Raw genomic sequence first — 27,222 nt, 5'->3', positions numbered from 1 at the left:
TGCACATGCTGTTTGAATTACCTTCAGGATGGATTGTTTGCTATTGTACATGGAAGCAGTTTGACACTGTGATAAAAAAGCGCTATGGCGTTGCCAGTCTGCGGAGAAGAAACGTTTCTTCTAATGATAAACGTAGAGGATTATTTTGCTGATGCTTCTTAGAGGAGGCTTGTGATGTCTCCGACGTTGCCTTCTCGCCCTAGACCCTGGGGACACTGGTATCTCATCAGAGTCTCAGGTGTGGCTGTGAAGTCTGGAGCTTCGCGTTTGTGCTGGCTGCCCAGAAGCCACGTGCTGCAGAGCTGTGCCGACTGAGCCACGCTTCTGAAGGGGAGGCGTTCGGGTTTTCTTGTTCTCTCACACATCGTGCACGCTTTTGGTGTTCAGTCATCTAGAAAAAGTGTCCTCGTTCTGCTGCACACTTAGATGTATGAACGATACCAGTAACAGAAGGAAAGCTTGACGTGGGTAAAAATGAAGCTTTCAGAGTGAGATCTTGGGTCTCTTGAGGTTGTGTTTCCATTGCTTCAAAAGAGATGAATGTTCTCCTCAGGAGTCTGTATCATCACACTGTTCCACGTCTTCCCCTTTAAATCTCCTGCTTCCCAACCAGACTGAAAAAGACAGCACAATTTTGTGTTTGTAAAGCATAAAATGGGATTTGCGTTAGCACAGTACCCAGAGCAAGCCTTACATCAAGTGGACTTTTCACCTCCTGCAGCTCGAACCTCGGCTGTTATGCACTGAGCAGATTTCCCATCCCGTTCTCCCTGGGAATTATCATCTGGGCAAGTGCTGCGTGTTTGAGGCGGCTGGAGCTGAGAGTCAGAAAAATGCAAAGAGCTATTTGCTTATCAGAGCCAAGAACAAGATATATTTTTTGGAGTATATTGCAGTTCCAGGATTCACTGAAATATCAGGGAAAGACACCTCTGCTAGGTTCCTGCAGACTAGGAATTCAAAGCTCGCGTATTCCCTAGCACAACACGAAAATTCCCACTGCACTGTCGCCTGCGTAGGGTTGTCCTGCGTTTTGGTGGCATTCTCAGATATTTTCAGCACTGGTTTGCTTAGCAGAGGTCCAAAAGAATTCAAAATAATTAACTAAGATCACTGACAAACTGGGAAAGAGTCATTGCTGTGGATATCGGTTTGGACATTAAAGAATTCTGTAGAAAAATGTCACTTTCTTGCCAATTTGGTACATTTGTCATGTTTTGTTGAAAATAACTGAAAAGTATTTCCTGGCTCCGTACCACCGTAGAGATGTGTGAAATAAACAGCTCTACCCTTATCTTAGCCAAGCTGAAATATTTTCAGTTTCCCCAGAATTCCCCGGACGGGGATCAACTTCTCGGATGATAAAGAGGTTCGGGATTTTGGTGGAAACAAACAATTCTTTGTCCCTGTACCTCCCCCTCTGCCATTTTTTTTTTTTTTTCTTTTAGGGGAGACGATGTGAATCCCTCTGCATGTGTTCCTGTAATTGGTCGTGTCCGCAGAGCCTGTGCGTGTCCCTTTGGCCTGGTCTCAGGAGTGTTTCACCCTCCTCCATCACTCTTACTTCTGTGACAGTGGGTGGACCTTCCTGAACATGTTTTACATTATTTTTTTCCTATTTTTCACCAAATAAGAAACTCTTTGCAAATACTCTGGATGATAATGCACGCACGAAGAAGAGTGGATGGGATTAGATCCATGTTTGTACAGATGGGGGAGTTTAGAAAAGACAAAAGGCACTGATTAATGTTTACGGTTTGTAAAATATTCGGCTTTTCTTGATAGAAATCCTGATGGAGCTTGAATAAAGCATCTGGGGCTTCAAAAAGTGAGGTTAAGTATTTCGGCCCCTTTGCTGGCTCCATGTTGGCCACGAGGACTTTGAGAGCAGCGACTGTTAACAGGTCTCTGCTGCTAACCCAGGTGCCATTACAGAATGCCATATGTGGGAATTTTCCCCTATTTAATTCCCTTTGAAATGGAACAAGGGTGGCTCAATGGCTGCTTTGAAACAAGCCATGTCTTGACCGAAAGAGGAAATTCAGACTGGAAGAACAAAAACCTTCTGACTTTTCCAGTTTGTCCCAATTCCTTCTTCGCCGCAGCTGATCCTGTGGCATCTCCTTTGGTTACGCCTGATCAATAAGATGGAAACCTTGCTCGTGGTAGCAGCCAGGGTGCTGAGGGTGGCAAGCCAGCCCTGGGGCAGGGACAGCATCCCCACGGAAGGGCAAAGCAGCTCAAAGACACAACGGGGCTCGGTGGGACACAGCCAGCGCTCAGCCCTCGCTGGGCGGGGATGTGCGAGCACCCGTCTGGAAGTCGTCTCACGCTGCTCGTCCTCCTGGGCTCCGCACGCTGCCTGTTCGGCTGTTTCCTTTTCACTGTAGAATTGGTTAGAAGAAACCTGGTTCAGAAGCTGGGTACCTTTGGCTGAAGCCTCGGCCGCTCGCGTTCACCTCAGCTGGCTGAGCTGCGGCCGTGCAGGGACGAGGGAACTTCAGGAACTTCAGGACCTAACGCGCCGTTGGACTAGGAAGTACCGCATCCTCAGTTGTAACTCGGTTGGGCTCTTGTGAGAATTTATTCATTTTGTTGAGAATTAGTTCTTTTAAGAATTCATTTAAGAATTAAGGCTGAATGAAAGTCCGTGACGGTGAGGGTTTGGTGCAGCTCAGCCGCTGCGTACAGAACCCCTCTTGATGCCAGTGGTCGGCCAGCTAATGCCACGGGAAGGCGGAACGATTTGCTGCTGATTGGAACGTGTTACCATACTCAAACCGGCTCGTCGTACCTAATCAGCTGAAGTTAATTAGGTGACAAGGAAGCTCGAGCTGGCTCAAACCTGGCCAAGCATAACTTATTACATAAGCAGGATTCAGTTTATGTTCAAGCCTGAAGTGCCTTTGATACATGTGCTGCACCACAGAGCCGTTGGGGAACGTCTGAGCCTCGCATGACTTTATTTATTTATTTTTTTTTTAGCAGTCTAAGGAAACATGAGATTGAACAAGTCTGTCACATCATTTGTTGAGCGCCAGCAGCTACGATAGCATTTCTTTCTGCAGGGCAAGAAGTGTTTGCAGGGAGCTGGGTATGCCCGACCAGGAGGAATTTCTGGGTCACGGAGCCAGTGGAAAGGTCGCGTGGGTTTGTGTTTGCAGAGCCGGGGAGTCACTCAGAGAACTGCGCTCGCTGTGATTCATAGGCATTCCAGGCAAGGATAATTTAATATAGACAATGTTAATAACATTGCCGAACGGAGGAAGTCAGCCTAAAACGTTTTTCATAGCTCTGTGGCAACATTCATTTTTGCATGTTGACACTACTAAAAACATTTACAGGAAAAGTGTCAACACTGGCCATTGTAATGGCTTAAATGTCGCCGTGCAGAGGGGTGTTCCCCAGGAACTGCTCTTTGGCCAGCAAGGAAAATTCACGATGTCTGGCGGTGTGATATTTTTAAATGGGCAAAGAATTTAGGAGATCTAAAAGTGGCTTCCTGCGGGATGGCAGCATGCGGCTGCACGTACACGTGTCCGTGGGGGCTCCAGCAGACACGGGGGGGTGGCAGACAGGCGTTTGTGGACGAGGTAGGGTGCTGTCACACCAACGCTTTGCACCGACATCGCTCGTGCCAGTCGCTTCCAAAAATGTGTGGCATCCTTTGGGAACGTTGCATTTTTCTTCTGCAAAGCAACTGACAAATTTTTGGGTTGGATATTTTTGTTGAATTCAAAATATTAATGAGAAGCATGTGGACTGTTACAATGGGCGAATGTTAGGGCGAGCTGAAGCGGTCCACGGGATGCTAGGAAGCTGCTCTTGCTTGGATCGATCTGCTAATGGGCCTCGTGACTCGAGTCCACCTTCCTTCGGAAACCGCTGCAGAAATAGCCTCAAACTGTTATTTTCCTCCTGGATTCGGCTTCTCGCAGTGCTTCAAAATTTTCTGTGGAATGCTATTCATTGCAGCCTAAACCACAAGTTTTAATTTGGAATTTTACTACAGCCAAATAATACTTCTAAAATGTCTCAGAGTGGCAGGCCCCGTTCTTCCCCCCGGCTCAACCCCGCGAGCACATTGTTTCAAAACATTCCAGAAAGTTAAATGAGGCTTTGGAGCCCGCCTCTGGAAAATCCAATAAGCTATTCTTACTTCTTGCTTAATGAAAAAGGTAAAATAAAATGCGAGGTTCCTTATTACAGGAAACGGTAACGTTACGGTTTTCTCTGTAACGCTCTCGGTGGCTGTTCCTCATTTAGCTCCGCCGATGAAGAATTTTAGGAAACACGCAGGGCAGCTTTCGCTCTCGGCTGCGGCTTCCCCGGGCGTGGGCTGCTTGCGGGGGGCGCGGTGACAGCAGGAGCCCGCCCAACACCGGGCACCTCGGGGGAGATGTTCCCATTTGCCACAAAGCAGAAATAGGGCGGAGGGCGGCTCGTTGTAGGGCCGGGTACCGGTGATTTTGGGGGGGGGGGGGGGCAGGTCGGGGCTCGCAGCGCCTTTGGATTTTCCCGGAGGAGCTGGGTTTGGGCAGCCTGCCCGGGGGCGTCCGTCCGTCCGTCCGTCCGTCCGTCCTGGCGGCAGCTCCGTGCCCAGCCGGGTGGGCGCCCACGTCCCGTCCCCCCCCCCGGGGCTGCCGCCGCTGCCTCGCTCCGCGGGGGGGCGCCGGGGCCGGGGGAGGCGCCTGCGGGGCTCGCCCCGTACCTGCGGGGCGGGGGCAGCGCGCACAGCGCACCCCGGGCGCGCTCGTTCGGTGCCTGCTTCCTTTTTTTAATTTCTTTTTTTCTTTTTTTTTTTTTTTATTTTTTTTTCCGCCTCCCGCCGCTTGACGCTCTTTCGCCTTTATCTTGCTGCGGGACTGCAGTTCGTGGAGTGTTTTTTTTTTTCTTCTTTTTTTTCTTCTTCTTCTTCTTTTTTTTTTTTTTCTTTCCCCCCCTGCTGTTTCGCTCCTTGCAGCTCCTCGCCATGGGGCAGGAGCAGAGGCACGTCTGGGTGCTCCTCTGGTGCTTTGGCTTTCTGGGTGGCATCCGCGGGGCTGCCGGCAACCACTACCGCTACCTGTGGAGGAACTGCTACCGCTGCTACCTGGGGCGCGCGGGGTACGGCGTTGCCCCCCCCGAGAGAGGCCGGGTACGTGGTGGGCTCGGGGGGCGCGGGGGTGCCGGCGGCCAGGTGGGGGTCCGGGCTGGCGGCTGCTGAAGGCGCAGCCCGGTGACCTCGCCGTACATCTGACCGCGGTTGTGTAGCCGGCTCGGGTTCGTAGAGCCGCGCTCTGCCTCTGGCAGATTTATTCTTCTGAGAAGTCATTTCTGGCAGAGAGGGGAAGAAACGAGAGTTTCTTCCCATCAGTCGCTGTACAGCTATGCGGCTTGGTTTAACGTGTTGGGAAGAGCTACTGTGTGGTGTTCGTTTTGATATAAATGTATGTGCTCTGCTAGGTTGTGATGATCCGTTTTTAGCTCAGCTCCAAAGGCTCTCCCCCTGGTCCAGGGCAATAAACGAAATACAATACTGCTTATCGTGAGCAGATCTGGCTCTCTCTCTGCAAGACTGAGTTTTTCTGGGTCGTATGAGCACTTTGTGGCGGAGCCTGGTAAAGGACAGAGCGCTGTGTTACCCCGTGTCACTTTCTGCGTGCGGGGAGTCCTCTGGCCGAGGGGCTGCAGTCGGGAGCTAGGGGCAGCCGCGGGCTGCAGCTGGGGGACGCGCTCGGGACAGCCGTGGCTCCCAGCTCACCTCGGCACCCGGCTCCATAGCTACTGGTATCTGTTAGCAGCAGTGTCCCAGCAAAGGCTCCTCAAACCCACTGCTGAGACTAGTGCCTGGCCAGCCCGAGTTTCCACCCAGCAGGTGGAGGGGACGGAGCCGTTCTGCTCCATCTCACCTGCGGCTCTGCTGGGGCTGGTAGAGCAGCCTCTTACATCTCCTCCCTCCGGCAGAAACTCACAAGCATGAGCGGACCGTGCAGTGCGGGGTCAGGCACTGCAATGACACAACCAGGAGGTTTTGTGGAGCATTTATGTGCACTGGCTTCTGCGTGGTGGTAGCTGGGGGTGTCGAGTGAGGTGTGACTTCTGCAGGCACGCATACACCTGCCTCTCCATCCTTGTGTGTTCAGCTGATTTAGCAGCAGGTAACAACTGAGGTTGCTTGAAGATGTAGGAAATAATGGAGAATACATGAAGGCTGCAGTCCACTAAAGACTTTGGATGCTTGTGAGTAATGCGGCCATCAAGGAATGCATTATCTCATCATGAGATAATCCTAATAAATAAATGCCCCAAGCTGTCGATTATAAAAGTGATATCAGTGTGTGTGCGAGATGTGGCAGACCTTTGGAAGCGGGGTGAGTTACTGTTGTGTTATTCGTAGATCAGCTGATTATCTCAAACTCCAGCTGCATTTGATGTCTCCATCCAACTACATTAGCTCATACGATTTCTCCAGGACAAGCTCATGAGATCAAGCTTTGTCTGGAGTATAAACTTCCAGCCTTCACTTCCCCGATCCTGATCCTAATTCTCCTCATCCTACCGATCTGGGCTCCACAGGTCTGCAGCTCCATGCACACTTGTGCGTCTATCCCGGCTTTTGTGGGGGGTGTCTTTCAGTCTGGCAAGGCTGCGGTATTTTTCTCGTGGTCAGGAGGAATGTCATCTAAAGCAGGCAACTGGAAGAGCAAAAAGCCTTGGCTCAGGCCTTTTGGCTGTTCTTCCCAGGGTTAAGTTCTCTGAACCTGGGGAAAAAAAAAACCAACAACATCTACTGCAAAGTGTGTGATCTCTAAGCTCCCTTTTCCAGCAGCCTGTTCCTTGTTTGTTTGTTCATTTTGTTTTTAAATCGTCTTCAAAAAAGACGAGTGTCCAGGCGTTTGCAAGAAAAATTCTGGCAGATAATCTAAATAAGCCTTTCTTCCAAGAAGGTATGTCTAATATCCCTGCACAGTTTACAAAGAAGTAGGGGCAGATTACAAAACAAAACAAACCCGACCCATCCCATCATCTTCAGTCCCACCTAGCTGAGAACAACAGCAGCAAAAAAACAAGGAAAAACATCTTTCTGTCTTTCCCTCTCTGAAAAGTGGATTTTTGACATGTTGCAGCACGAATCACCTTTCCTCTGAATGGTGTGTCTGACAAAGCCACCGGGTGGAGGGGAGAGGACTGCCGCGGGTAAACGTCTCAGTTGCCTGCTCCGGCAGGGCGAGCCTTTCCCTGCCAGCCGCAGACACGCACCCCACAGAGCACGAGGGTTTTTGGCTTCGGATCTCCCAGGACCACCGGTGCTGCTGTCGCCAGGCGGCAGTCAGCCCAGCCGCCCTCCGAGCCTTGGTGTGCACGTGGCTGATCCGAGGCACGGAGCCCCGGCACGGGACAGGTTGTCACTGAGCGGAGCTGGCAGCTCTGCGCGCAGCAAAGTCCTCGGGGGCATGCGGCAAGGCCTCTTTGATTTGCATTAGACGTTTTGGTTGTATGATTTTTGAAGCAGCAGGCGCTGGTTTACCTGGAGAGCAGCCCCGTTTGCCAGTCCTGGCAGTGCGTGCCTGTACACAGCCGTGGTTTCGCTGTCAGATGGTTGCAAAACGAAGCAAGCGCGAGGAGCTGCCGTGGTTCCGTTGCACCGTGCGTTGTTGTTGTACTAACGGCGAGCAAAGAGGTGTTTTGTGTAAAGGTGGTGTGCGTATCACTGGGGCCTTGAGTGTTTTAAAATCCATTCTGTGTACAAACAGTGCTCTGTTTGCTTCTCGTGTTCGTGTAGGGTGACTGATTGCCGATTATGTCCCATGTCTCTCAGATGATTGGAACCTTGGCGTTCTCTCCATGACCCTCTAATGTGTGTCAGGAAGCAGCATATGGCACAGCTGGGTGCTTCTGTTTGGCTGCAAGGTTTCCATCAGCTGCGGGCTCCTTACGGGCGCCCTGTGCGTTCATCAGCCAGGCAGTTGCCAGCTCTGTGTTGGGCACCGCGCTCGTAGCTTCGCGCACAGCGCAGCATCTGCACCGACGCGCCTGTGCGCAGGTTTGCTTTCCGTTCAAAATGACACCCCGCACGGAGAAGCGGGATGAAGTAAAGCTGTGAAGGAAGGTTTGAGAGGATGAGTGCCGCGGCAAGTCGAGAGGCGGCTGCCTGCTCGTCATTACGTGCGCCTCCGCTGCGCTCCGAGCACCGCGCGGTTATCGGTGCCATCGAGAGAGTGAAACATGGGCAAGGCTCACCAGCAGGAGCGGGGCGATGCTCCCTGCTGTAGCGCCTGCAGGCAGAGAAAGGTGAGCTGAGGACAAAGCCTGCAATTGAGGCAAAACAGCTCCTGGACCCGTTTCCGTGTCCTCAGATGATTGGGAATGCATTGGGCTGTTATCAGTGCATCTGCTCTCGAAGTGCTCTTGGAAACTTGCTGCTACCGGGGATGGCAGAGGTGTGTGCAGAGAGAGCCACGAGCTCCTCCTGCCTGCCCAGGCGAGGCTGCTGTGGAAGGGAAACAAGCCTGGTGTAACTGGAGCTGTGTGAGCCCTGAGGGCTTTCCCAAGGCTGACTTATGACAAGACACCGGCTGAGGCTGTTGGGGGCATTTTGGCCATCCAAAGTGGATGAAGGGGCACTGGTGTCCGCAGCTTATTTGTGGGGACTGTGGAATACAAGTTTCTGCTGGATTCACGCAGTACAAGGAAGAGGTGAAGGAATGCAGTTTGGTTTTGCTCTGACACATCCTGGCATGGGGCTGTGCCCCCAGCCCCTTGGCCGTGCCGCACTGCGGGGCACCCCAGCACCCTGCTTGGGTCGTCTCCTTCCAGCCTCACCGTTCCCTAAAACTGCTGAAATAGCTTTAACGAACTGGTACTGAAAAGATAAAGGAGCTGAATCCCACACGTGCTCATCTCGACGGATTTTAATTAACCTTTTCCCTGCAGCTCTGCTCAGTAATCCAGGCTAATTGCCACAGGGGTTAGAGCCTGGTTAGCTGGACCGAGCGAACCCTCACAGCCTATCTGCTGTCTGCTTACAGCTGGGATTCCTCTCCTCCTCCTCAGCCTCTCAGAGGAGATAAACTGCATCTGCACAAAACATTCAGTAATTTGCTGCTGTTGCCACTTTCCTTCCTTTGACGGAGTTCTTGTTCAAGATAAATCTCAGTATTTCTTCATGAACGGCCCGTGTGTGGTCAGAGCGCGCGTCATCACAGCCTCCTCCTCACACCCTCTGCTTGTTTTGGTCTTGCACTGTTTTGGTCTTGTGTTTTTTTTGGTCTTGCATTTTTTTTCTTCTTGCCTGCCCTCAGTTAGACTGCGGCATGACCCTTGTTGGCCGGTGTGGCTGCTGCTTGAGGTGGGAAGGATCCTTTCTGTTAGGAGGAGAGGGTGGCGAGAGCATCCACTGCTGCTCCGGTGAGCCTCGTGCCTGTGCGGATGGCAGCGTGAGCTCCTGTTTCCGACCCCGTGTGCCAAGCCCCGCTCCAGGTTCTTGCTGAGTTTGGTTTTTGGGTCCGCCTCGGTGGATTTTGGCAGTGCTCAGTGCTCTGCAGCCTGCTCAGTGCCCGTGTGGAGGAGAAGCCTGCGTGCTTCTCATTTTGCTTCCTTGGCACGCTAATTTCAACCAGACTTTGTCAGCTCTCCAGTAGGAAAATCACCTCGGGATGTCACAGACCGCGTCGCACGGAGCCTCGCGTCCTTTTGCCAGTCCTCGCTGCCAGGACGTGCTCCGAGGCAGCTCTCGGTGGCTCGCTGCAGCTCTCCCAGCTCCTCCCGCTGCGCCCTCCTACCTGCACGCGTTGGTTCGGCAAAGCGCACCGTGGTGCTGATCCTAAAGACACAAGCTTGATATTTAGGGGATAGCATCGCTGCCCTCCCGACAGGGGTGTGAGGGGCTGGAGGTTTCTGGCCTCACGACCACGTGGTATACCTCCAAAAATCTTGGAGCAGAAGGAGATGAGACTCCAGCAGGAGAAGTGGGACGTGCCTGGCTATGCGAGGTGGTGGTGGTGCTGCTGTGGGACGGAGGCAGAGCGAGGGCAGGGTGGGGATGAGGGGCAGGGGCAGTGTGGGCATGGTGCTGTGCGAGCGCAGGGTGTGAAAAGCACAAGAGGAGAGCAGACATTCAGAGAGGAGACGTCTAATTGCTGAGCACGAGTAATGGGGTGAAAGTAAGATGTGTATTCAACACATCAGTAACTTGTTCTGACAGTAAAACTCCGTGGTTTCAGATTAAGTTGAAGGGCAGCGGTAGAACAGTCCTTTAAATTCAGTCCTTTAAATAACTTTATTACTCCATATAAAAACTTCCCTACCCCCAGTTTTCCCATTCTTGAGTAAATTCAGAACAGAAAATGTTGGTCCCCAGCAAAATGAGTGCTTAATACTTCCCGCAGAATAGAAATTGCAGTGTCGCTTTTACTCATGGTATGCTTTTGTGATTTCTGGAAATAATAATAGTTCATAACAACTCGCAATAACTGTTTATGTCTACTCATTCTTCAAACAGTCTCCGTTTCCTCAGGTTTCTTCTGTTTCCCTTGTCCTCCTTCTCTGTTCGGGGCTTCCTAGGTGCACTGAGCAGTGCGAAGCCTTCCTTGCAAGGCGTTCAGAGGAGACAACCGGCTGAGTTGTTCCTGCATAGACCCCAAACACGCAGTCGAGCAGCCACCACCTTTCCCTCCTGGCCTCCTGTTCCCTCCCCACCCCAGTCGTTTGCTGCTAGCTTAATTTCGTTTGGCAAATAACCTGATGGTAATTAAGGTAAAATTTCAGCAATGGCTCCGGTGGAGGTTCCAATTCTCCTTTTCCCGTGGTTTCGGATGCCCCGGGTGTCCCCAGAGCTGCTGCCTGCGGGGAGGAAGGAGCGAGGAGCCCCGAAACGCAGCCGCGGGGCCGGGGCGAGGTCTGAGCAGGTTTTTGCACCGCTTGCCTGCAAAGACACAGCTAGAGGCAACGCCCTGCCGTGATTCACTGGGGAAATGTTTCTTTATCTCATCAGTAACTCTCATTGACAAATATGTGCTCGTCTTTTGCTCGGCACGGAGCTGTACGACTCCTCTTGCTCAACGTGCTGCGCTGTGCCAGAGGCATCCGTGCCTGCTGCGCGCACAGGTCGGCCGTCTGTCTGTCCATCCAGGAGCTCGGGGGCACTGCAGGAACCAGCATCCCTCACCCGCTTTAATTCCTGCACCTGGGACACCTTCCAGCCGTGCACACAGAAGTCCTGCTCCTGCACTAGTTGTTTCAATCCTTCCATCACGTACCGCTCAAAAAGCTCCGGGGAGCCCAGTGAGAGCGGGGAGGCTCTGACGAGTGAAGAGGTGGGTTTGGTCGGGGTGGGTGATAGCACAGCAGGCAGAACCGAGTGTGCAAAGAGCAGCCAGGTGCTGTCAGGGCTGGGAGCTTTGTACTTGCAGGATGACATTTTCAGTACTGAAAGTGTGGGTTTTGGTTATGGCAAATTCAAATCGCTCTTCGGCAGCACAGTCTCAAAGTGCTGCGTCCTCAAGCAAGAGTCTCAGCTCTGGTTTAGCTTCAGTAATGGCTTTTTGTGTTGTTTAAAGTGCCCTGAGTAAACTCAAGCAATACATACCCTTACCCTGAATGTCCACTGTGAGTTGCAGACCTGTGAGTTGCTAATTTCATTACTTTTGTCAGTTGTCATCCCAGTCCCTTTACTTTCTTTCTGAACTCTGTGTATTGCTGTGAAATCGTTTAGAAATGTCACCTGTGGACCAAAGAGGCTGGATTGAAAGAGCTTTGTGCTCGATACTTAGCAGCCTCCGGAGATTCCTCTATGCAGAAAGTGCACAGAAACAGTAACAGACCCAAAGCTGCTCAAGTTTTCTCTCCCTGAAAAAAGGAATCGGTGGCTGGCTTTTCTGCTGCTCTTGTGAATGTGATCTGGTTCCTCCATCTGTCTGGAGATCTTTGATCCCCTCTGGTTTGAGAAGCAGTGCACATGTATATGTGTACACACGCACACCCGCATGGCAGGAATTAAGGAGCTGCACGGCTACAACCACATACATCGCTATTATTTCTAATTATAGCCATATGGAGGAATCTTACATCTCAGGAAACTTGAGATTGCCTCTGACAAGCTTTTGATATGCATCTTAGCGCTGTGCAGCTTGGAGCTCCACAGATTTTTAAATTTCTTCTCAGCTCTGGAAATTATTCCTAGTATTTAAGGGCAATTTAAGGTCTGTGAAACAGGAATTAATCTCTTTCTCTAACCAACTGCTGTCCACATCCTTGGTTTTGGAGCTGTGATAATAAAATATAACAGGATTTTTTTTTTTATCAAGAACTTGTGGGCTTGTTCCCATTTCAGCTCTTGAAAGATTGCTCAGCATTTGGCAGAAGGCTTTTCTGGCACAGAGACTGTCTTTTGTTCAAGGGCATATAGTTTTAACAATAGAAATAGACATGCAAAATTTTATTGGCCAAGTGGATTTCTTGTAGGAGCCGTGCCTCGGTTTTCTGGTCACGGAGCTGCGCAGAGCTGGGGAGGGAGGTGAGGAGCTGTGGTTGGGATTCTCACCTTTGCATCCTAATGCAAATGATTTGGGGTCAAATTGGACTTAATCATGTTCTTGAATATCGTATAATTATGAACAAATCCTTGCTAATCGTAGACTTGATGCAGGTATTAACTTGCTTTCTTGTCTCTAAAGCCGCAGAGCAATACAGAGCGTAGCTCCTCGCCACACAGCCCAGGTTCTGCTGCGTTTCGGCAGCAGGTAACAGAGTTCCAGGCGTATATGGCGTGAGATGCGTTAAAGGCTTTGGGAAGTACTGAGATGAGAAACACGATAGTAAAACACGCAAGTTCAGTCTTTCATCCTGAAACATGTCAGCTCATTTCACGTGTCGTGTAAACACCATCTCTTCAGTTCTCCATTCAGCCATGAAAACTATGAAGGAGGAAAGGGAGCGTTAGTGCAGAACATACAGACTTTGCATTTCACCCTGCTAACAGTTTCTGCTTTCAGAATCGTGCATATAACCACGCATACCAGTTACTTGTGTGTGACTGTACGAGTGCAGCTGGCAAATTCGCTGCCTACACGCTCGACGTCGGACGTCAGGGCAGGAATTGCCTGGGTGAACTTCAGTGCTGCTGGATGAATGAGGATGCTCTCACCTTCAGCACGTCGCTGAGCTCCAGGGAAGGTGGTTTTTATGCTGGGAGAGGATGAGACTGGCTCAGCAGAATCCCCACATCTGCTGCTGAGGCACCGAGCTGTTAAACTTTGCTGCGTCGTGTTGTTGCCCCTCGCTTCAGCCCTTAACGTTAGGTGTTTGCTCCCACCACTAATGGCAGTATTTAGGTAACAAATGGACTTAGCCCAGCCTATCTTCAACAGAGGAAGAGCAAGGAAATGAAAATATTAATAAATTCCTTGTCCGAGAGGGAATGCCTCTTGGAAAGCATTGCAGCAGTTGGCTCGGTCAGTCTCTTCCCTGGTGAGAGGGCGATGTGCCTACATCTGGGCGTTGGGACTGCTGCAAGTTGAGCAAGAGGAAGGATGGTTTATGCTGATTGACAAATAAGATGAATTTTTTTTCTGATTGCATGCTTGTCCTTGAAATTTCTTAAATAGCTTGGCTGATTAAACATGATTGAAATAACTATCTTGTTCCTTTTGCATTCATTCCTCAAATCTGGAGTCGCTCAACAGAGGATAAATAATTCTGCCTTCAGATAATGTCATGCCCATTTCTCTGATTTTTTTTTTCCTTTTCCCTTTTCTTCTGCAGATGTTGATGAGTGCCAGGTTCACAATGGGGGCTGCCAGCACAGATGTGTGAATACTCTTGGATCTTATTACTGTGAGTGCAAGCCAGGCTTTCGCCTGCACACAGATGGCAGGACCTGCATTGGTAAGCCTAAGTTTTTTCAGTTTCTTGGAGATGTCTAATTCTTTGTATCTTTCTTCATACCTGTAAAGTTTTCGTAAATGGCTGATGTTGGCTTATGTACTCGCATCCATATTCTGAGCAGGAAATTTGATACAACAGTGATGGGTTACCGGTTCCTTTATTTTTCAGGATCCCAGTAGGTTTTTTTGATATGTCTCTCTGGCTGGGTTCATAATATTTCCTGTTCTTCACAATGGCCGTGTGCAGTTTAGGTTTCCTGCAGTTCCTTAGTCTACTCTGGTTCAAGAGAAATAGCTCACAGTGCTTTGGTGCGTCTGCTTTCAGTACAGGGAGCATCAGATATGGAATTTCAAATCTCATTCATAAAATAGATGCTCTTAGAGGCAAAGGTTCAAGTCAGTCTTCGTTTTTACCTCAGCCAGCTTGCCTTGTGTGCATGGCAGGCACTAGGTGCAACAAACAACTGAAAATGAGCATGGCTACGTGTGGAACTGTGGCCACAAAAATCCCCAAACCCGCTCCCCTGAGGTGTGAGTCAGCAGCCCGCATGGACAGTGCATGTCCAGGCCTTGTAACTTGGGTGCCAGGTCAGGCCTGTGGCTGATTTCTGGGCTGATTTCTTGAAATATCGTTGCCTTCTTGCCCCAGAGCAGTGTTTCAGAGACACCAGGGTGGAGCTTGGAGTCTGCCTTCCAGCATCTGCTGCTGTTTTTATTAAACCACTTCTCTCTTACAGTTTTATTTGACACATTTTTCCATTTTTTTTGAGGGATATTTTCATACAAGTGGAAAGAATTCCTGGGCGATGGTATTTCAAAGCCCATTTGCTGGATTTTCTCAGAACGCAGTCACGTTCTGAAGTTTGCTGAAAACAACCGTGGGCATGTGTGCTCCAGTTGGGAATGGTGATGTGAGCAGAAAAAAACCATCTAGGGAAGGGGCACCGCCATGTCCAGGACAGCAAGGACACGACTCTGTCAGTATCTGCACTCGCTCTGTGGCCACACTTGGCAGTCTCAGGGAGATGGACACTTAGGGTGCGAGGCACTGAGTGCCGTGCATGTCACTGGAAGAACCCGAAAGAAAAGGGTTGCAAATAAAGAAAAAAAGCCAGATATTCCCGGTGCTTTAGCACTGAACACGAGCTTGTGTTCATGGCAGTGTGTTGCAACTGATTGCATGTAAGCACGTGGTCTGTCATGTAATAATTGCCTTTATAGCATGTAGTTCTCCTGGTGGCATACGGTGATCCTGTCACCTCTGCCACACTGAATAACACAGGAGACAAACTGGAAAAAAATTGCTGACCATTGGGAGGCTTTGCTGTTCCCAGCAGGGTCAGCCCCAGAAGGTGAAACTATTTCCAAAGAAAGTGTAAAAGGGAACACTGCAGGGAGGAGCCTCGTGTTTGAAACATTTAAATGTCTGTTCTTTGTGCTTCGGGTTTACCTGCTCATGCGGCTGTGATGCCAGAGCCTGCCCGGTGGGGTCCGGGTGTCAGGGCATCCCCACGCCGTGTCGCTGGCTCTGAGCGCTGCAAACCTGCTTTGCATTAAACTTCTGAGTTTAACGCGCACAGCGTGCTCGGCGCTGGAATGCACCCGCCAGAATTAAGGGGTCTCTCTTGGTGAAACGCGATCTGCTCCGGGAACCCCAGGGGCAGGTCCCCGGGGAGCGCTGCTGGCAGGCTCTGTGCCCCGCGCTGCAGGGGGTGCGGAGCGGGTGCCAGCTCCAGCTGCACCGCTGCCCACCGCGGCCTCTAAAATAACAGAGCAGCCCCCACAATCTGGCTTCCTTGCCTGGGGACTGGTGGCTTTTGTTCTTTGCGCTTTTGTGACAGAAATACACATGTATGCGTGCGCGGATATATATATATCCTGCCGTCAGTACGGCTGGGTGCTGGGCCCATTAAGGCAGTTGTGCCGAGGGATGGACGTAAACATCTTTTTCTTGTAAAAGCTCAGAAAAGAGCGCACGATCAGCGGTTGCTTCTCTGCCAAATACTCGGCATAGTGCTGGAGTGCCCGCGACGCCCCGTAGCTGTAAGGCTGGCTCCATCCCCGCTGCCGGTGGGCAGGTTTCTGCTGCCGGGCTGGGCTGCGTGCTGCAGACAGCGGTGGTCTCACGCCAGCGCTGCAGCTGGCCGGGGGCTGTTTTACACCACCCTGACCCCTTTCTCGGGTCGTGGCTGAGCACAGCGCTGGAGCTGCACCGGGGGTCAGTCGCTGTGTGGCTCTGCAGTCTGATAAAAGATGTGTTTTGCTTAAGGTTGAGATCTCCTTGAATTTGCAGGCAAGAATCGGTGCGGCTAAAAATTGCAATTTAAATATTTCCACTAAATAGAATCAAACAGATGGGAATAAGAGCACCAGCGAGCCTCCCCGCTCCATCCCCTCGCTCTGCAGAGCCACTGCGTCCCACGGGCAGCACAGGAGAGGATTTTGCAGAGAGCATTTTGGCGGCACACAGGGATCATTGCCGTGAGTTTTCTGGTTAAAGTCCATAAAACCACGGCTGTAATTCTTCAAATGTTTTCCAATCGCCACACAAGCCACAAAGCCTTGGTTAACCTGCAGCACTGCCCGATGCCGTGCAGCTCCCCTGGAGCTGGGGAGCTCGACTCATGGGCCCGGTGCAGGTGTTGAGCCCTCTTCCATTAACCCCAGCTGTGCGAGGGAAGCACGAAGTCTCTTTTATTCCTGAAGAGGTCAAAGAGTTGAAAACCAGGTAAAAATCTTTTGCTGCTTTCTCTTGATGGCTTTGTGCCCTCGGTAGATGTTCACCCCTTTGTGCTCAGTGTTGCAGGTGGTTACAGCCAGGCACAACGCAGGGACAAATCAGCACAAAAATTCGGAAGTTGCTTAGGCACCTTTAAAAGCAATTTACGGCGAAGTGTACTGCGGTTCTGTATAAATAGCTGCTTGGCTCTGAAAGCCTCGCAGTGATTCCTGTGGTGCAGGAGGAGAACAAAGGCTTGCAGCCACGGCCAGGACGGAGCCAGGGTGTCGGGAGCTGAGCGGGGGCTGCGACCCCGCTGTGCTGCTCTCGGGGTGCGGCTGCCCCCCTGGAACCACGCAGGTCACTGTGTGCGTGTGGGTGCTGCAGACAGCTTGCAGCCCCTCCGTACGTCCTGCTCCCCATCTCACGGGGACCCCAGCCACCGGCGGCGCTTTGGGTAGCCTGCAGCTTGGTCGTGTGAGATCCGTTTGTTGTGTCTTTGTCGTCCTATTCTAGCAAGTTGCTGATGACTTTAATGCAAAAGAGAGAGGGGAAAAAGGAGCAGGCATTTCTGTTGAAAGTGAAATAGAGCAAAAAGAGTCATTGGACGTCCTGAAATTACCTCTTTCTTTATCAGAACCACATGGGCAGGAGGCAGGGAGCTGACATCTTCAGGTCCTTCTAGACGGCTTCAGTGGGGGGATGAGCTCCAGTCCAAAGCAAAGAACTTAATGTGAGCCAATTGCTTTCATTGGCCTGCAGAGGAGCGAGATGGTCTGTATTAACACACATGTTTCTGGAAATTGTCTGAGGTTAGAATAAATCAGTCTGGGATTACATGGTGTAGCCCTCTGTATATTAAGAGTGCTGCAAGTGAAGAAATCTCGAGTATAGCAGGGATTTATAGTGAACAGAAGGACGATGCCATCAAGGGTTGTGCAGGCTTGAACTGTGTGCACAGGAGGGTAATTGTACTTCTTAGAGGTTTTTAAGTCTCATGTATTATAGAGGCAACTTGCACATTTTAGAGAGCTCGAGCTCCTTGTCCAGCGGTGTTACTCAGCCCTTCCTTGGAGTCAGTGGTTTTCTATGGAGCTGCAAAAGGCAAATGCCATGCTGAATTGTAGTGACGTCTGTTTGCAGTTATTTTTCAGCTATTAGCTCGCTGCTTCTGATGGCAGGTTACTTGGATGTGGAGGAAAGGAGATATTGGAGGGATGGGAACGTGGAAGAGCCCGAGTCGTGCGTGCACTGCCTCGCAAAGCAGCGAAGTGCCTGGGTGCCTTCAGATCTGCTGGGCTCGCCTCTTCCCCGGTCCTGGAGGAGCCCGGAGGACCCTTTCTGTGCCTTTTTTGTTCCCTTTTTGTCTGTTTGGGCCCAGGAGGGCCAGGCTCAGGTTTAACATCTTTCAGCAACGCTGCATCCCTGCAGACAGAGGGGACAGCAGCAGCGATCCTCTTGCAGATGATGAAATATCATCTGTGGAAAATCTGTCTGAACTCTAATTACAAAAAGCTGCGTGATGTACAAGATGACACTGGATTTGGCAGCATTGTCACAGAAAAGTTAAGCTAGGAAAAGCATCTGGGAATGGAAATATTTTTAGAGTGGTTCTGTAAACAGAGAAAAAAAGCCATAATTAAAACAAGGCCAGCAGCGAGGTCTGCAGGCTGTTCCTCTGCCAGAAGCCAGCTAAGGAGACCCAGAGCTAAAGGCCCTCGCTTTGATGGAACGACACCCAAGACAAAGTTAACATTTCATTTGTTTTTCCTCGTTATTCCTGTTCTTAACTCGAATTCGTTCCTATCTCAGCAAAGCTCTGGACCTGCAGGAGCACCCCTGCCAGCCCGTGCAGTGCTGTGGCTGCGTGCTGAGCGCGGCGGGACGCCAGGGCGCTGCTCCCTTCGTCGTGCGTGTGCCACGAGCGCCGAACAGCCTGCAAGCGCTGCACAGGCCGTGATGCCAGCGGCTCCTTCCCCATCCATACATCTCTTGGCAGGGGAGGACTTCTGGTTCCCATTAGCCGTCGTGGTCTGGAATGTACCCGCGGTGGCTGAGGCACACGGAGCACGAGGGCTCTTACTCATCGTGTGCAGTCGCAGAATCGTGAGGCTCGGATGGGGTTATTAGGCTCCAAGAGTAAATTCGCTAGCAAATAACCTACACTGAAAGAAACGCAAAGGGACACAAAATGAACTGCAAGGCCCCTGTGTTCTCACCACTTCACCTCTGATGCCTCTTCGTGGTGTGCAGACGGCGTTGGTTGAGCCCCATGGTCGGTGCTTCCGGGGACTTTGGGTGAGGAGGACTTGTGGGGACAGGAGTGCGGGTCCCTTTAGTTCTTGTCCTGCCTAAGTTGCTGGTGGTGGCCAAGCGTTGCCATCTCATGCACGGAGAGAGCTTGATGTTTCCTGTCGTGCAAGGGGCATTTTGCACTTTTTGCCACTGCAAGGATCTGTCGCCGCAGCTACCCCGTGGTACTGCGTGGGCATCACGCCTCAGCACGTGGTAAAGGCAGCCCGGGGAAAGGCTGATTTCTTGTGTGTACAAGTTGCCTTTTTAGAAAACCTGCTGTATTGAACCTTACAGAACTTCTGTTGGCATCCTCTGTCTGCCTATTCAATTATTTTAATACAATTGTGTAATGAAGAAGGATCTGAACTTTGGGTTTTTCCACTCTAAAAACTTGTCTTTCAAAGGTATGCAAGGAAGGCAGTTATTGAGATTGCACATTCATAGAATAACTGCATACTGGGAGGTTATTTTAAATGTGAGATGTGTTGGCTTGTTATAGATTGGCCAAGTATTTTTCCCATAAGGAGGAATGTTTTGGCAGGCTTTAGCATTGTTTTACTTTATTATTATTTAAAAAAAAAGCACTCCAAGAACAACACATTATTTATGTGTGTTTCGGAATATGCATTATTAGACACTTTAATATATCAGAATATCTTAAATGACCACCCATCTCTGCTAAAGCTGAAGCACTCTAAGCCTGACCCATAACTTTCCAGTAACGTCAAGTACTTCTGTTGTTTCCTTCCAAACGGATTAAAGGAAACAATGTCAGCAAAGCTAACACAAACCGATAGTTCTCGCTCCAGCCGTACACTGTGTATGGCAATACTCTGACCCTATTAAGTCATTTTTATTCTCCAAAATGTTGTTTAGTTAATTAGAGGCATACGAAGGGAAGTTCACTTTGTGAAATCAGAGAGCTCTCAGCTCTGAGTCAAGGCATATTTTTTGCAGGGGAAGCATTTGCAGAAAAAAATGACTATACAGTTTTGCCTTTTATTTTCCCCCTCTTGTGCACCCTGCCAAATATTTGGTTTTCAGTAATATACAGGAGAGGCTTAATGAAATTACTTTTGGTACTTTATCTAGAGAATATACGCTTTAAATTTTGTAGTTGGCTAAAAGGCTCAGGTGAAACAGGAGAGTAAATGCAAGGCACTAAGCAAGCTGAAAAATCTGTTTTCCTGCTATTTAAATTCAAGTCCAGAGAGGATTTTTGATAGCAGAGAGAAAAGGCTGCAAGTATTTGACCAACAAGTAATAAAAGCAGGAGACTGACATCTCATTTAATCTCTTGGCTGCTTTTTTCCCCCATGAACATGTTCCTTTGGCCCTCGTCCCGTCTGTTCATGAGCTCTTCTGCAGGAGCCAGTCCTTGCAATGAGAGTTGCTGGCAGACGCACGCTGCCCACTCTGAGCCATGCAAGAACTGCCACTACCTGAAGCATTGGTCTGCAGAGACATGGCCTTCATTAGAGGGATTTTTAGTTTCCTTACAGCGTTTCTCAGAGTCAGCACGTTGGTTCCTTCTGCAGTGTGAAGGACAGGTCAGAACCGCGGGGGGCCACCACTTGTGCCCCTCTGGTTAAGGGAACCAGGTCTGCATCTCCATCCCAGGCTGTGCAGGGCTTTGGCTGTGTCCCACCCATGCAGCACAAGATGACCGTCATCAATTTGGAAAATGTCATGAGTTGGTGAATGCCGGTCCAGGAAGCCCTTCCCTGCGCTGTTCCCTAGCTCAGGTTTCTCCAGGTCGGTGCTCCTGGATCACTGCAGGTAAACTCTGCCCACGTACTGGTTGCAAGGTGCAGACATCTCCAGCCAAACATCATGCCTTCGGTGCTCATCCTGCAGAGCAGTCCTGGGCTGTAAAATCAGAGTGGGGGGAAATGCTATTTTAAAGCTAGTTAATCAAAGTAAGCTTGTAAAAAAAAAAAGGCAGTCCACATCTTTGGTCATAAGATCTGTTTTCTGCTGTAACCTAGGCAAAACCTTCTGTTTTCTGGTTGTCTGAAATCCTTTGGGCAGGAGAGCGCCTTGCGCAAGGCCACACAGAAATGCTGTGGCACGGCCAGGAGCAGCAGGCAGGAGTCCCAGTTCCCAGTCCCGCCTGCACTTACTGGGAAATCACATTTCCTGCCAGCACATCTCTGAGCCCTGGCTCAGGAGGTGGCTCAGCATCAGTCTCCTGCGACGTGGGCGAGCACAGCCAGCTTGACTTTCCTGCAGAGGTCCCGTGGCCGAAGGACCGAGCTGGGCAGCTTTACACCAGATCAAAGCACAGATGTGCAGGGTGCACCTGAAAACACTTTTCCTTGAATGCTCCCAGAGCTGATGGTGCCTGCTTGGCCTTGCCCTGGGTAATTGGTGTCTTTTGCATGGCTTGAAGCCAGAAACTTAATTTTCTGTGTTACTTTGTTGCAAGAAAATCTTGTATATGCCTGAGTGCTGCTCTCTGAGCAGTAATTAAGTGGAACTAGCTGTGGCATCACACCTGCGCTGAGCAAACCTGTGAGGATTTCAGCAGTAAAATAGTAATGTTCACATTTAGCACACTTAAATTTGCCATGAACTTTTCATTTAGCAGAGTTTGGACACGCCCCAGTTTTAAATTCTCATTTGCGGTGCTCTTCATAAATGTGTGAGCTTTGCCTTACCTTTTGAGAAGAGCCTCGCCAGGCGACATGGCATTTCCCAATGAATTTCCTGTCCTTTTCCCCCCGCAGCGGTGAACACGTGCGCCCTGAACAACGGCGGCTGCGAGCACGACTGCGTGCAGGTGACGCTGACCCAGCACCAGTGCCGGTGCCGCCGCAATTACCAGCTGAGGGAGGACGGCAAGCGCTGTGCCCGTGAGTCCCCGCGGCACCCCGGGCACGGGCAGCCCTCTCGTGGGCTGTTCTGCAGGGCGGGGGCATGGACAGCCCTCTTCTCTTGGGTCTCCCACCTGAAATGCAGACAGATTTGGATATGAGCCCCCAGCTTTCTGCTGCCTCATTCAGATAACTAGAGTATTTCAGAGGCAGCCGAGGGCCATGCCAGATTCTGAGTCCTGTCTGCCCTGAAGGGAAGGGGAAGAGTTAAATGGTTAAGACAAAACCCCTGGGGATGCTGCACTTACCTGCTCAGGTGGGGTTGCTTCTCTCCATAAAAACTGTGCACGTTATGCTGTCACGGACACGTTCTGCACGTTATTCTAAAAGTCAAGGAAGAGCTGAAGGAGTGCAGCCAACTAAAATGAAATGGTATCAGGGCACACACTGCTGAGAGGTGGAGGACAGCAGCATGTCACAGTGGGATGGGATCTTCTCCCCTTTTCACCTACTAAATTCATGGCCACACACAGCCCCACATCACCGTAACAGTTCTGCCCTCACCTGTAGCACATTGCTGCATTTGATCTTTTCCAGCCCTGAGTATGCTGGAAGAGTGTGTGGCCATAAATCTGCAGAAGCAGCCATCTGTCAGCCATAGCCAAACCTTGTGGGCTTTTACGCTGTTCCACCAGCAGCAGGAAACTCTTAGGAGCTGGAGGCCCACCAAGGTTGCAGTCAGACTAACTTCGAGGCTGCTCTGATCAGCGAACACCAGCAGAGATTGCCGTGGTGGAGAACGGTCTTCCATGGGCTGCAGACATTTTCGCTATCCGTAACTGCTTGATGCTTTGTTTTCTTGTAAGTGTAATGCCAATAATAGTAGGACTGGTCTGAAATAAGCCTGCCTCTTCTCTTGGCCCTCTAGTGAGGAACCCGTGTGCCGACAGGAACGGGGGCTGCATGCACCAGTGCCACAACCACCGCGGGGCCGCGCGCTGCGAGTGCCACCCCGGCTACAGCCTGGCACCCGACGGCAAGGCCTGCGAAGGTAAGTGCCCCACAGCAGAGCTTTTGTGGAGAAAACCAAATTTCTCACCGCTTAAAGTAGTGCTCAGCCTTAGCAAATGCCAGCTCGTGAATTTAATGGAGCGAAGCTTGAGTCTCCCAGAGGGGCAGCATGAAGAGGTTTGGTTGGGGTCTGCCCAGGAGCCCTGCTCAAGGATTGGGACCAACACCTGAGTTTCATGTGATTGGATTTCCCTGGAAGCCTCACAGTAGTTCTGAACCCTTAACGGTGTTGGTCTGGGTCCCACTGAAGGATTTAGGGTACAAGAAATTGCTGGAAAAACTCAAAGACAGTAAACACTTGTTACTTCAAAGGAACATTTCGCACACAACCTGCTTTTCCTAATTGCCCGTCCCTTGCAGATGTGAATGAGTGCCTGGCAGGCCTGGCCATGTGTGCTCACCAGTGCCTCAACACCCGCGGCTCCTTCAAATGCACCTGCAGCCCGGGCTACGAGCTGGGGGCAGACGGCAAGCAATGCTACCGTGAGTACTGCCTGCAGCCCCCTCATCGGGCTGGGGGGGGAGGCAGGGTCACTTCTGTAGGTTGGAAAAGGGAAGGAGGTGGTGAAACCTGCAGCTGGCACCATTTGTGCACCATTTTCTGTGAACTGGTGCAACTGAATCACAGCAACCTTCACCAGCAGGTTTGGGGCTGTTCACTTCTTCCACCAAGATAAGAACTTCTAATCTTTAAAGTTACCATGAAGCTAATTTCTCTAGTTTAGGCGATTTATTTGGGGCCATTCGGCTCCAAAAAGGCTAAGTCCTGCTCCTGGGGACCTCATTGGATGAGTTTGGTCAGCTGCAGATGTGTAACTGAAGAAGGAATTGAGCTAATGATGTGATCACATCTGCTACCATCAGGAAAGGAAATAAACAGCTTTGTGTAAGAACGAGCCAGACTGCGCATATGTCTTTGCTCAGCTAATACACATCAGCAGGGTCTGAAGCGGAGCTATCAGCATGTAGCACCAGCAGCCCTCACAGAGGGAAGCCTCCATGGCCATCCCAGTGCAGGCAGCCAGCGTCACTGGAAGCCGTGACGCTCCACCTGTGAGGCGGCTGCAGCTCTCACCAGGAGCCTGCCAAGGCACCGTGCTTTTGGGGGAATGGGAAGGTAGGGCTTTGCAGACCAGAGATGGGTCTTGGAAGGCATCGAGTATTGGATTAGAAAGCCAGGCCTGTGCCTAATAAATCTTAGCTACCTCTTTCACCAATTACCCTTGGTGCCCTCATCCAGCTGGCCCACAGGTGACCAAAAGCCTAACAGTTACTGCTGCTCAAGTCTTGGCTTTGCAGGTAGGTGATGCTAGCCCTGGAGGGTCACTTTGGGCAGCAGAAAAGCAAGCCCCACTCATGTTCTGCTGCTCCAGAAGGGAAGGGACAGTTGTGACTGCCACAGGCCTTGGCAATACCTCTCCTTTAGCTGCAGCATTATGTAGCCCTCTTGTATGAGCAATGTTCCCCCGCCCCCACATTTTTTAGTATCTCCTGTGCAAAGGCCTGGCTTTGGTGTTTAGTATGCATCAGTAAGAAAGTGGAAAACAAAGAATAAATTCATGTTGTGAAATCTGAAAGATAAACTTTCCACCACGGAACATCTTTTGTTTTTGAAATGCACAGACCCACTGGGGAACATCAAGCTCCCCTTCTTTCATCCTTCTTGGGCCTGAGTGCACCAAAAATGCTCTTGTAGGCAGAAACTTTCTCCTGAGGTTCAAGACTGAATCAAAGTTCCATGGTACGAGTTCCTTTTAGTCTAAGAAGGCTTCATTAACCAGACTACAGAGTTTACATAAGCTTTGCCAAGCTGAGATACGTGGCTGCTGTTGATGTTTGCGCCTGCCGTTTCTGACATGTCCCTAGCTAGCTTCTCTAGCTGCAGGCATCTGGAGGTTTCTGCAGTTGCTGCATTCTGCTGCTCCCATTCCTAGCTGGCATCAGAACAGCGCTGTACTAGAGAAGGCTGAGCCAACTTTTGGTTGGCAGCACATCCTGCAGCTTGACAGGAATGGAAGCAGCTTTGTCTGCAGTCTGCTTCATCTCAGGGCCTGTCCAGAGCCTGCCCCACAAGTCAGGCCCGCAGAGGCCGCATGGGGCGTTGCCTGGGATCCGTCCGTTTATTTTTGTTATTTGGGCTTCCCGGCCCGGTGGTGGCCCCTGTGCAGAGCTATTTTCATCCTTTCCCTGCTGCAGCTTGTTGGCCTCAACAGGACCGCGAGCACAAAAAGGCACACGCAGGGGGCTCAAGAAGTGAAGCTCCGTGCGAGTGCCTGCTGGAAGGCATTGCCCAGCGTGCACCAAGCACAGCAAACACTGCAGGGTCCTAACCAGTGCGCATTTTTCCAGGGATAGAAATGGAGATTGTGAACAGCTGCGAAGCCAGCAATGGTGGCTGTTCCCATGCATGCCACCACACCAGCTCTGGCCCAGTCTGTACCTGTAACTTTGGCTATCAGCTTGAGGAGGACCAGAAGACATGCACTGGTAAGGCAAGGGAAACATTGCATTTTCTGTTACTACAAATGTGTCTCAAGTAATGAGGATCCCCACAGATTAGATGCTACAAAACAAGCAAATTAACAAGGCTAGAAACAGACACCAAGTAAAAGGAGATGAGATGCTGCTCAGCTTGAAGAGGTTCACTAAGACCTACTGGGACAGTGGCTGTTGACCTCAGAGCTAATCAGCTTTTCCTGCTAGAACAGACCTAGGAAGGTGTTGGCAGATGCAGCGGCTCACATCTCAGAATCCTGTAAGCCTACATCTAGAAGGGGTGATGTATGAAGTGCGTTGTCTGGCCTATTACCTTAAAGTGAGCAGTGTAATTTCCAAGTGAGCGATGTAAGGCACTAGCATAGCTCAGCCCCATCACTTATACAACTTGTGTTAGAGGAGAGGCTTAGGGTGAAACCCACCTTGAGCTCTAAGTGCCATGAAGTGGATGTATACACTCGACATTGCATTACCCTGAGCATTCCTCTGGGGGAAAATAACCAAGCCCAAAACTCACTGCAATGCTCACCAGCCAGACCTCTCCTGCACCGGTGGGCACGTTCCTGTGCAGCTGGGAGGAAGCACGCAGCTCCCAGCTTTCTGTATATCGTGTTTGTAACAGGGCAAATCAGAAAACAAATGCCAGTTCCTGCTGAGGCTGGAGCCACCCCCCTGTGGGCACCCAGCCACCTCAGGCTGCCAGCCGTGGTAGCTTCCCCCAGGCCTCAGGAGCCCCCTTGGCTGGGGAGCACATTGTGAGGGGGGCTGCTAGCACAAAGCTCACTGGTTTCAAGAGGAAAGCACGAATCCTAGCTCAGCCTGTGACAGATCAGCAAAAATCCACCAGAACTAGTCACGGAGCGATTTTAACAACTACTGTCAGCACCGCAGAGCTGGGTGTATACTAACACCCAGCACCCTTTGCTTTTCATTTAGATATCAATGAGTGTGACAGTGGTTCTCACTGCTGTCACCAGGACTGCTACAACTACCCTGGAGGCTACGAGTGTGCCTGCCATGCCGGGTACCAGCTCAGCACCGATGGCTGTGGCTGTGAAGGTAAGCAGAGCTGTGGGGCCCTGCGCGCCTCGGCGCTGCACCATGGCGAGGTGCAGGCACAGCAGGGGATCTGGTTTGCTTCTCTGTTCTGTCAGCCTCCTCACCTCGGTAGGAGTTAAGGCTACTCCACTAATTAACCCCCACACCAGGCCAGCACAACTGTAGGGTAGCCATGGGGCTTTTTGAACCCCCTTTGAATTCAAATCGGGATCTCTCAGAGGGAGTTGCTCCAGGTCTGACTGCATCAGCAATTCACAGAAATTACAGTCTGTTCAATACTGGAGCCAACATTTACCAAAAACTTCACCATGGAAGAGATATAGGTGAGAAAAAGCATCTTTATAAAACCCAGCTAACTCAGTGACGAATGCAATCTTGTAATAAAGAGAACAAGAAGTTGTCCTACCTGCTCGTGAACAGCCAGGCATTTCTTCCAGTTTCTCCCAGTCATCCTGTTGGCTCTGATGAGCAGCCTTCTCAGCAGAATGGATTTGGGGCTTTTATGTCCTCCTAATGAGTTTTTTCCTTAGGAAAGCTCTCCAATAACACTTCACAGGTGAAAACCAAGCTTATCCACCTGCTTCTACACAACTACCCAGAGAAGTGAGCTAAAGCTTAGTGCTCAGTATTTGGAAACCCAGGGCTCCCTGGTTACTTGGTAGCCTCCCTTAATGTTTGGTGTCAGCTGGCTTCACGTAGCCCCTAAGGGGATGCTGCCAGCCTGCTCACTGCTCTGCAAACACGCAGCAACCCCCTTGTTTTCTAGATGTGGACGAGTGCTCTTCACACAACGGCGGGTGTGAGCACACGTGCCAGAACCAGCTCGGGTCTTTCCAGTGCAGCTGCCGGATCGGATACAAACTGGACGAAGACCGAAGGGGCTGCATCTGTAAGTGCTGCG

General features: G+C 50.7%; 1 protein-coding gene and 1 long non-coding RNA gene across 6 annotated transcripts in view; one reads left to right on the top strand and one right to left on the bottom strand.

The window, feature by feature from the left end:
- MEGF6 (multiple EGF like domains 6) overlaps positions 1 to 27,222 on the top strand; it is a 78,837-nt gene that overhangs the window by 31,618 nt on the left and 19,997 nt on the right. For 4 of the 5 annotated variants that reach the window (XM_066982015.1, XM_048067476.2, XM_066982016.1 and 1 more), the window contains 7 exons: positions 13,744 to 13,866; positions 21,609 to 21,734; positions 22,624 to 22,746; positions 23,127 to 23,249; positions 25,116 to 25,253; positions 26,199 to 26,321; positions 27,088 to 27,210. In XM_066982015.1, the coding sequence (XP_066838116.1) occupies positions 13,744 to 13,866; positions 21,609 to 21,734; positions 22,624 to 22,746; positions 23,127 to 23,249; positions 25,116 to 25,253; positions 26,199 to 26,321; positions 27,088 to 27,210 (879 nt within the window). The remainder of the gene's footprint in view (positions 1 to 13,743; positions 13,867 to 21,608; positions 21,735 to 22,623; positions 22,747 to 23,126; positions 23,250 to 25,115; positions 25,254 to 26,198; positions 26,322 to 27,087; positions 27,211 to 27,222) is intronic. The other variant, XM_066982014.1, reaches the window with a different exon arrangement.
- LOC125183179 (uncharacterized) lies at positions 19,797 to 27,092 on the bottom strand. Its single transcript, XR_007164721.2, has 3 exons — positions 26,728 to 27,092; positions 21,540 to 21,829; positions 19,797 to 20,748 (listed from the first exon to the last, which is right to left on the bottom strand). It is a non-coding gene; the product is annotated as an uncharacterized lncRNA (long non-coding RNA).

The sequence above is a fragment of the Anser cygnoides genome, chromosome 23, assembly GCF_040182565.1.
Source record: "Anser cygnoides isolate HZ-2024a breed goose chromosome 23, Taihu_goose_T2T_genome, whole genome shotgun sequence".
Lineage (NCBI taxonomy): Eukaryota > Metazoa > Chordata > Aves > Anseriformes > Anatidae > Anser > Anser cygnoides.
The sequence above is the reverse complement of the archived record's forward strand: the minus strand, read 5'-3'. Positions and strand labels throughout refer to the sequence as shown.